The sequence below is a fragment of the Spodoptera frugiperda genome, chromosome 6, assembly GCF_023101765.2.
Source record: "Spodoptera frugiperda isolate SF20-4 chromosome 6, AGI-APGP_CSIRO_Sfru_2.0, whole genome shotgun sequence".
Lineage (NCBI taxonomy): Eukaryota > Metazoa > Arthropoda > Insecta > Lepidoptera > Noctuidae > Spodoptera > Spodoptera frugiperda.
Window position 1 is genome coordinate 1,832,713 of NC_064217.1, and position 9,257 is coordinate 1,841,969.

At 37.3% G+C, this 9,257-nt stretch overlaps 1 protein-coding gene across 2 annotated transcripts; it reads right to left on the minus strand.

Moving 5' to 3' along the window:
- Positions 1–5,790: 5,790 nt before the first annotated feature.
- LOC118267801 (ecdysone oxidase-like) lies at positions 5,791–8,981 on the minus strand. 2 transcript variants are annotated; one of them, XM_035581994.2, is made up of 4 exons: positions 8,867–8,981; positions 8,028–8,147; positions 7,558–7,691; positions 5,791–7,449 (listed from the first exon to the last, which is right to left on the minus strand). In XM_035581994.2, exons 2-4 carry the CDS (start codon positions 8,143–8,145, stop codon positions 5,965–5,967), a joined length of 1,737 nt encoding a protein of 578 aa, XP_035437887.2. In that variant the 5' UTR covers positions 8,146–8,147; positions 8,867–8,981; the 3' UTR covers positions 5,791–5,964. The 2 variants fall into 2 exon arrangements, with proteins under 2 accessions (XP_035437887.2, XP_050550096.1); XM_050694139.1 differs by having other exon boundaries at positions 8,863–8,886.
- Positions 8,982–9,257: the final 276 nt, after the last annotated feature.

The window sequence follows — 9,257 nt, forward strand, 5'->3', positions numbered from 1 at the left end:
AACACATTATATTAAAATGATATTATAAACATGATAGGATCTTGAAGAAAATAACTAATTCCTTTTTAAAAGGCTGGCAAAGCCCCTGTTTCTCCTCTGGTAATGCGGGTGTCCAAGGGCGAGGGCCGGGTGGCGCCGATCGCTTACCATCACGTAATCTATCTGCTCATTTACCTCCTGTCCCACATAAAACCCACAGTATGTATATTCATGCCCATTTCATACATACATAACCTCACCCGTCCCTGTCTCCCATAGGGGAAGCCAGAGACTGTAACTCCAATTGCTACAAATCTCATATTCATGTCGTACTCATAAATTAGATCCCCATATAAAACGCAGGTCTAATTATAAAAATAACTAACTACAACCCTTACTGTAAGTTTTACACAAAACAAAACCATATTACCTAAAAAAAAAGATAGTTTTTGATTAACAAACAAAGTTCATTAATTTAAATATGCATAGTTTTCAAGCGTTCAGTGAAAGACGCGTAAGATTTAATCATCGCTTATTAACTTTTCTCGTGTTAATTACAAATCCAAAGGGCGACTGCTGCAGTCGTAGTTAAACTGTATAGTCAAGTTAACTGGAAGTTATACAGGGAGTATGGTGCAAGGTATAGAAGATGGCGGTACAATCCTCGGTTCCCCAACAACCCTTAAATTGCTAATCCCCAAAACGCCAGCAAGGCACTTGTAATGCCTCCGTTGTTGCGGGTTTCCACCTGTCCATGGGCGGCGGTCCATGGGCGGCGGTCCATGGGCGGCAATGATTGCTTACATCAGGTTATACGTCTACTCGTTTACCGGGTTATACCATAAAAAAACAAAGAAGTAATGTCCTTGGTCCAGTTGTCGCCAGCGTCATGACAGAGCTAGAGATTGTCACAGCTTACTATAATATACTTTGACTTATCTACGTGAAATTATATAATAAGTCGTTAAATTAAGCTAAAAGTCAGTGTTATGAACACATAACAACCGATATTAGAGATACACATATCTAATATCGGTTGGCGAAGTAGCTGGGTAACCAGCTGCTGTGCAGCAGATTCGATTCTCTCACGGAACAATTCTTTGTACGATCCACAAGTTGTTTTTTCAGGTGTTATATGTATGCGAACTTGTTAGTAAACGTACACACGACACACGAGAAAATCATAGAGTGGGGCAACGTTTAACACCATAAGGATTTTGACAAATTCCATTAATAATAATACTTCTCAACGCGGGCAAAAAATTGTTATAATATAACCTTCTTCGTAAAGATAATACAACAAATGTAAAGTTATGTATGTAAATGTTATTTTACTACTCCGTAGCTGCCTCCTATACTTTGTACCATTTGCAAAACCGTTGGGTGAGAGCAGCCATTAACTCTGTTATGGGATGGGTAAACGAATTTTTTTTCTTGTTCCTGTACTAGCCACTAAGCGGGTGCTAGTGCTCGTTTTTTCAAAACAGTTAATAGCCTTCTGGATAGTAAAGTTTTTTAAAGCTATTATGTTGAATTTTGCAGCGGTAAAATGTTATGTGTTTGCAAATATTTTTTAGCTTTTTAATTGCATTTTATATTTTGAAGTTTGAATACTTTCAAAATTAAAGATAAAGAGAGTTTATTTGCTAATGTGGGTTATAAAATATGATGTAGTGTTTAGTTACATTGCGAGTTCATCTATATTTTACCAAGAGTTAAAAATTTTAGTTTAAATTATATAACAGAAAATTAACAAAATATGTCAGAAATATAAAAATCTATTTACTAGAAAATTCATGAGAAACCAATTCAAATTCAAGGTAATATTAGGAATAATGTCATAACTGTTTTTGTTAAATTATTCTCTGGACAACGAACATTAAAGAAAATTAATCACTTTCCTCCGTAACGACTAGAAAATGAAATTGCCATCAATCAGTTCAGTATACTGTGCATTGTACAAGGTGGAAAGTGGACAAAGTAAGATAGTCATTTTATGCTTCTCCCCTTTGTATTTCATTAATAGGATAAATACTTCATACTATTAAAAAGCAAGACTTAAGAATCATCCAATTTCTGAAGTTAAAATTATCGAAACATAACTTTTTTCAGTTATTTATTTTAATTAATAGGAGGGTGAACCACCATCTCGCCTGGCGATAAGCGATGATGTGGCCAACAATGTAGCACGCCTACCAATGAGCAACATCTTCACTCGGGCCTTGAAAACACCCAAGTTGTATTTTTAAACAAAATTATTCCTAAACTTTAACCATGAGATAGTTTCTCAGAGCAAGTTGTAACGTTGACATAGTTATCAACGAACAAACTAGTAACAGTTGCATGAGGGCCTAGTACAAGCTCATTTTACATTTAACGTGATCGATACGTATAATATGGCGCTTTGCGCTCTGATTAGCCAGCTCCAATGAACCAGCCAATCAGAGAGCTGAACGCGGTAACGTTAGGAACTCGTTAAATGTAAAACTAAGTTGTACTAGGTCCTCTAATGCCTGTATGTTTCGTGAACATTCGTTGCGAGATTGTTAAAAGTTTTCCTTCACTCTGTATGAGGTGGTTCTGACGCAGAGTTGTTCAAGATTCGAAAAGAAATTGTTATGTTTTTTGTTGCGAGTCCTAACTAATAACGAGTCGGTTGATTTTTAACTCTCAGTTCTGTAGTATGTTGTTGTAAAGTCTGATTCTGAACTTATGATTGAAATTAGGAATTACGATAAGTTTTAGTTGGTTTTTACGTAAATATTATAACTACTAAAACAGAATATTTTCTGTTTATGCAGAATCGCCACATCGTGTGTCGCGAAATGCTGCTCATTAATATGAGCCTCTAGCATTGCTTGAAACTAGTCGAGTCCCTCGTTAAATTGTTACATGAGTAAGCCGATAGCATAATAATTAATTTAGTATGTCTCACGAAAGTTATAATAAAATTCATATTTTTTATGAAATGAATGTTTTTGGAAAATCTTATCTTTTAATATCAAAACTATTATTATTTACGTTTCATTATAAAACAATCAAAGTCAAATATTGTTTTTTTTTTTTTATTACAATACTGGTAATTAAAGGCGAAGATTGTAACAATGAAAATCTAAAAACATAAGTCAGGAGGATTTTGCAGATCCCGGACGTGAGCTGGCACTAATAAAAAAGTCTTTAATACTCTGAAAATACTGTCTAAAATTAAATTAAACAATTTTGTTGGTGAGAATTGTGTGTTAATTTTTTTAATACTTTAATATTCGGTTACACCTTCTGTGGTATTTACTAATCAAGATCACTTTGTTAGACGTTTTATAAAATAAAAGTATATATCTAATTACATCATTTTAGTTCATAGTTTAGGCAACAAAAATGCAGTCAAAGGCATAATAAGGTAACTAATTTTTATCTTAATGTCCGTCTTGTAGAATATTTTAAAATATTAGATACGTATTTTATAATATTTTCTAACGGAAACAAATATTTTAGGATATGGCCCCGTCATCATCCCTATTTCATTGTTGTTCATTCCAAGCGCTTGTATGTCAGACCCTCTAAAGCATTGCGATAAAATCTCCGCGGAACGGTCAACCGGAAATACGTAAATCCTGCCACTGTTCCTCATCTCGAACCGGGAGGAGTTGAAACTGTCTTCGCTGGGAGTTAATGACGGTGTTTCCTGCTTGACAGATTTTACCCTTGAATTTATAATAACAAACTGATGTATACTCTGTTGCGTTGTTCTTAAACTGACATGGTCACTAGTAATATCATTAGAACTTGGAATGGGATATTTGCCATGATTATTAAAGTTCATTCGCGTTCATAGCGCTTGCAACAGTACCTACCAAAATATCGGAAACTCACAAATGAATATAAGCTGTTTTCGAGGGTCATCACGAACCGTCTCGAACGCAGGCTTGATGACTTCCAGCCTCCCGAACAAGCCGGATTCCGAAAAGGTTTCAGTACCATAGACCACATTCATACGCTGCTTGGCAGATTATACAGAAGACCTTGAGGATTTATAACTTGCAAACTGATGCTATGGCGTTTGTGGACGTATGTAAAGCCTTCGATTCAATCGAAACCTGGGCGGTGCTGCAGTCTCTCCAGCGGTGCCACATCGACTATAGATACATCGAGGTTTTGAAGTGTTTGTATAACAACGCCACCATGCGCATCCGACTCCAGGAAGAGACTACGAGGCCAATCCAGTTGCGGAAGGGCGTGAGACAGGGAGACGTTATATCTCCGAAACTGTTCACGAACGCACTGGAGGACGTGTTTTAAGCTCTTGGACTGGAGCGGACGCGGCATCAACATTAATGGCGAATACATCACTCATCTCCGTTTCGCCGATGACATAGTCGTAATGGCAGAGTCGCTGGAAGAGCTGAACACCATGCTCAGCGACCTCAATACCGTTTCCCAACAGGTGGGCCTTAAAATGAACATGGACAAGACGAAAATCATGTCAAATGTCCATGTTGCACCTATACCGGTTGTCGTTGGGAACGATATACTCGAAGTTGTAGACCACTACACATACCTGGGTCAGATCATCCAGCTAGGTAGGTCCAACTTCGAGAAGAGGTCGCTCGAAGAATCCAACTCGGATGGGCAGCATTTGGGAAGTTGCATGAAGTCTTCTCGTCAAAAATCCCGCAGTGTCTGAAGACCAGGATGTACAACCAGTGTGTGTTGCCAGTGATGACGTACGGTACCCGCAGACATGGTAGGTTAACTGCTGGCCTTTTAGAAAGGCTCAGAGTCGCCCAGCGCAGGTGGTAGATGCCTATGCTCGGACCGTATCTGTTGCGCGACAAAATCCGAAATATGGAAATTCGCCAAAGAACAAGAGTTACAGACATAGCTCTCACGTAATATCCGCAGGCTACAAAGTGGCAATGGGCAGGCCACGTCGCTCGGAGGACTGATGGCCGCTGGGCCAGGAAGGTGACTGAGTGGCGACCGCGGACCGGAAGACGCAGCGTGGGCAGACCTCCCACTAGGTGGACCGACGACATCGTCAGAGTGGCGGGGAGCCAGTGGATGCAGGTGGCGGCTTGTCGTTCTACGTGGAGGACCAAGGGGGAGGCCTTTGTTCAGCAGTGGACGTCTCTCGGCTGATGATGATGATGATATGACAAATGAATAAACATGGTAAATATCCCGTTTTAAGTTCTAATGATAATTATTATAAGTTCCAGAATTGTCAAAGAAAACGTTCCACAAATGTGACTGTAGTAATTACGAATGCATTTAGTTACATGGGAGTTGATTTTTTTACAAATTTTATATTTACTTGAAATACATAATATGATAAAGTTGACGTTCTAGGAAATGCTAAACTAATGTAGAAAGTCAATGTTCTTTTTAATAAAAAATAATAATGACGATAGATAAACAGATAAATGTTTTGAGTCAAAGTTATTTATAAACTATACTATTTTATTTCATAGAGAACTTTTACAGTTACTCTGCAAAATTATATTGTCGGCTACCCAAAATTTTGCTCAAAGGTGTGATAAAAGCTAAAAAGTTTAGTGTACATTAAATAGTCGTTTTAAACTCTTTATAATGTGTAACTGGAGACCTCAAGAGCATTTTATGGTTAAGAATATAACCTATGTGCTCCCACTAGTGTCATAAGATCTTATACGGTGATGTTTAAATACTGACAGAAACTTGTGTCTCTAAACAGCACTAGCTCCATATAGTTTAGGCTAGTTTTTGCAATAATTATTTTAGTTTTTAACACATTTTACAAAAGGTTTATTGAAGTTCAGAAAATAAATACAGTAGTTATCAGATATAGTCGTTTATTGCTTACAAAAGTAATAGATAACTTCAGTTATTAGGTAGAAAATATCACAATAATAGTCATTACTCTTATTATGAAATGAATAGTAACAAATCCAAACTAAATATGACTATGAATATGACACTTAGTACCTGAAGTATGGAAACTCTTGTGACCTAATTATCAGCGAGAATATGAGCGGCAGCTTTCTCAGCAATCATTGTGACTGCAGCATTGATATTACCACTGACTTCAGTAGGCATAACACTAGCATCTACTACTCGCAAGCCATTAATGCCCTTCACTTTGAGTGTGGTGTCTACAACGGATCCCATGGCACAGGTACCAGCATAATGCCACATAGTAGCTGACATTCCCAAGGCGTAACATTTCCAGAACTCCGTACCCGTTTTGCCAGTGCAAAGTCCAGTATCAACAAGCGTCGCATCAACACTTCTAAAGTATGTTGTATTTAGTACTCCTGCAAAGTCTTCCAAGCATTCGACCATCAAGTCCAAATCACTACAGTCGCTGTATGTACCAGTGTATACTAATGGCTCCACAGAAATATCAGCACTAGCAAGACTTACATTACCACGTGAGTTTGGCATCATCAAGTTATGCACTACGAATAGGACAGATCTACCCACATTAGCTTCGTAAAATTTGTTGCATATATCGTTGGAGTATTTAAAAACGTTAGTGCAAAGTTGCATCATGGCGCCGGAGTCGTGAGGGAAAACAAGATTAATAGTCTGATAATCTGGATAAGTCTGAGACGAATCAACAGCAGCATAGAAAGTAGTTGTGGGTACTGGGAATATGTATGGGTTGGCTGCTGGAGTAGGATCAGTGCTAGCTTCCATTTGGATCAAGAGTACGGCTGATGGATGGTCCATTAGGTTCTGACCTACAGGTAAATCAGCTACTACTGGAATGCCAAAGGATTCCAGATGCGATTTAGGTCCAATACCGGATAACATCAACAACTGAGGAGAGTGTATCGCACCAGCAGATACAATCACTTCTTTCTTTGCATACAATACGAGAGATTCTCCTTTAGATGTATTAACTTGAACACCAGTAGCAGTGGTACCATCGAACAAAATCTTTTGTACTTTGGTAGATAGGGCAACACATAGATTGTCAAAAGACTTAGCACGAGCCAAGTAAGCAAGGGCGTTACTCTGTCTTAAATTGTCACCAATAGCGTACAAGGGATCGGTGGCACCAATTGATGAAGTACGAGATGTCGTATCGTCAACAGTTGGGACTCCAAGCTCTGCAAAAGCTTTTAAGTATTTAGCAGATGTAGCTGATGGTTCTCTTGCAATTTTTATCATACCATCAGTACCATGGAGATCAGCGTAGGCTGTTGCAAGCAAATCTACGTCAGTCAAATTTTCTAATTTCTTGAAGTATTGCAGAACATTTTCATAGTTCCAGGAATCGTCTCCTAGAATGGAAGCCCACTGATTGTAATCATGAGGATCTCCTTGTACGTGTATCATATGGTTGAGGCTACTGCCGCCACCGAGCATTTTCCCTTGAGTTAGACTAATAATTTGGTCTTGCAGATTCTGGGCAGTGTACCCATCATTTACAGAGGATGTATCGTAGTCAACAGAGGTTTTTGGTATCGGTGTGAATAGTAGCGGAATCTGTAAAAACAGAAATAAGACTTAAGTAATATTTGTTGAAAGTTTGGGTATCATTGTACTACAGTTATTTTACAACTTGGATGATAAATAATATAAGAACAAACTTACTTCAGTCTCAAAAGGTGGGTACGACCCTTCTTCGATTAAGAGGACTTTGTGGCTGGTACTAGCTGAGAGACGATAGGCGAGTGCTGATCCAGCGCTGCCACCACCAACAACAATATAGTCATAAGAAGAAGCATCTGGAAGAAAATAAACAAATATTATTTTCGGTTCCGCAAAGAGGTAGGCACGACAGGATATCCTAGTTTACTAGTATACTATAATAGACAGACATTTTAACTTTCCTGAAAGCGGTCGTCACGAGTAACAGTTTCAGAATTAAAAATTCTTTAAAAATGGCGAAACCAAAATTCCCAAATATTAGTTACACTTGAGAAAAATTTGGTCTTTGTATCTTGTAAAATGCAATCACATTTTTATGTTCATTTGATAAAAAAGCTAGTTAAACCATTTAATAAAACAAACACGGTCCTTTGACCTTATGTAAAAATTAGAAATAAATGGTGGTTACTTACTGGTCAGGGAACAATCAGATGGGTAGCGGAAAGCTGTTAACTGCAAAGCAGATAATACAGTCAGTGCTGACTGCACTGCTGATATGGTAGATAAAGTGGTCGCTGCGGCGTCACTCATGACTGAAACAAAAGAAAGTTTTAAACCATCTGAAGCAATCGAAAATATAGATAGGGAATTAGCTACAAATGCTGTAGCATAGGAACAGACTATTGAATATAAGGTACTTATAATTATATTGGGAAAGGTACATATGATTATATTAAAAATATCCAAACACACACTTAGAATTTCAAAAGCGAAATTTTAATAATATTTGAACAACCTCCCCAGGATCAATCCATCTTAATATAGTACTTATTGTATTTTATGCAATTTATATAAAAATTGTAATTAGAACTTTGTGTTTATAGTATGAAAGTTCTTTGTTATATGTATACATTAGGGATTGGTGGAAATCATGGAAAAATACCGAAGAGTTGTAAAACCTTTGATTAAACCCGAGTTTTTACATTGTGGTTAAAAACATAGATTACAATTCAAGGCTATTTGCCTCCATGCCCTAAGGATGGGAAAAACCCGCCACAACCTCCCAAAATCACGACAACTCCTGTAAACCAGGATCTACAATAGATATAACCATGAAAACACCAGAACACTGAAGTTGGCGCATTTCATGGACATGAACGACTGTTTTGGATGGAAATTAATCGATCGAAAGATATTATTAGAGGAACAGAAAATCAATAGGATGCCCTAAGGATATTTAAACCCAAAGGCAAATCAAATAGACAAATAAAAATAATAAAAGTATATTATTCTAGAAAAGTTGGTTACTTACTTGTGATGTCCTGTCACAACTCGACCTGAAGATATCGATTAACCATCATGTCTCAGTTTTTATACCAAAATTGTACTAAACGATACATCTGAGGAAATATTTGTACAAGTGCTCATTAAAATGTATCGTTTTTCAATTAATTGGCTATGCTAATGTCTGCTAAATTAATTCACAATTACTTTGTTTACTCAGCAATGGCTTTTGATGTGTCACACCGATGATCATTCTAAATGTGCATTACGTATATCTATAAATAATCCTATTATTTTTTTTATGTTAAATGGGCCGACGTTATCTATCTATTAGCAATTTTGTAAATAACTAGTGTTTTTCAGTGACTTTATCCGCATCTAATAATGACTACTGGTACAATATGGCTTTTTGAATTACA

Excerpts from the sequence above, each read along its gene's own strand:
- LOC118267801 (XM_035581994.2), bottom strand. The coding sequence starts at position 8,145 with ATGAGTGACGCCGCAGCGACCACTTTATCTACCATATCAGCAGTGCAG. Across the intron at positions 7,692-8,027 it reads ATCTGATTGTTCCCTGACCA|ATGCTTCTTCTTATGACTAT; the intron begins GTAAGTAACCAC and ends ATTTTCTTCCAG. Across the intron at positions 7,450-7,557 it reads ACCCACCTTTTGAGACTGAA|ATTCCGCTACTATTCACACC; the intron begins GTAAGTTTGTTC and ends CTGTTTTTACAG.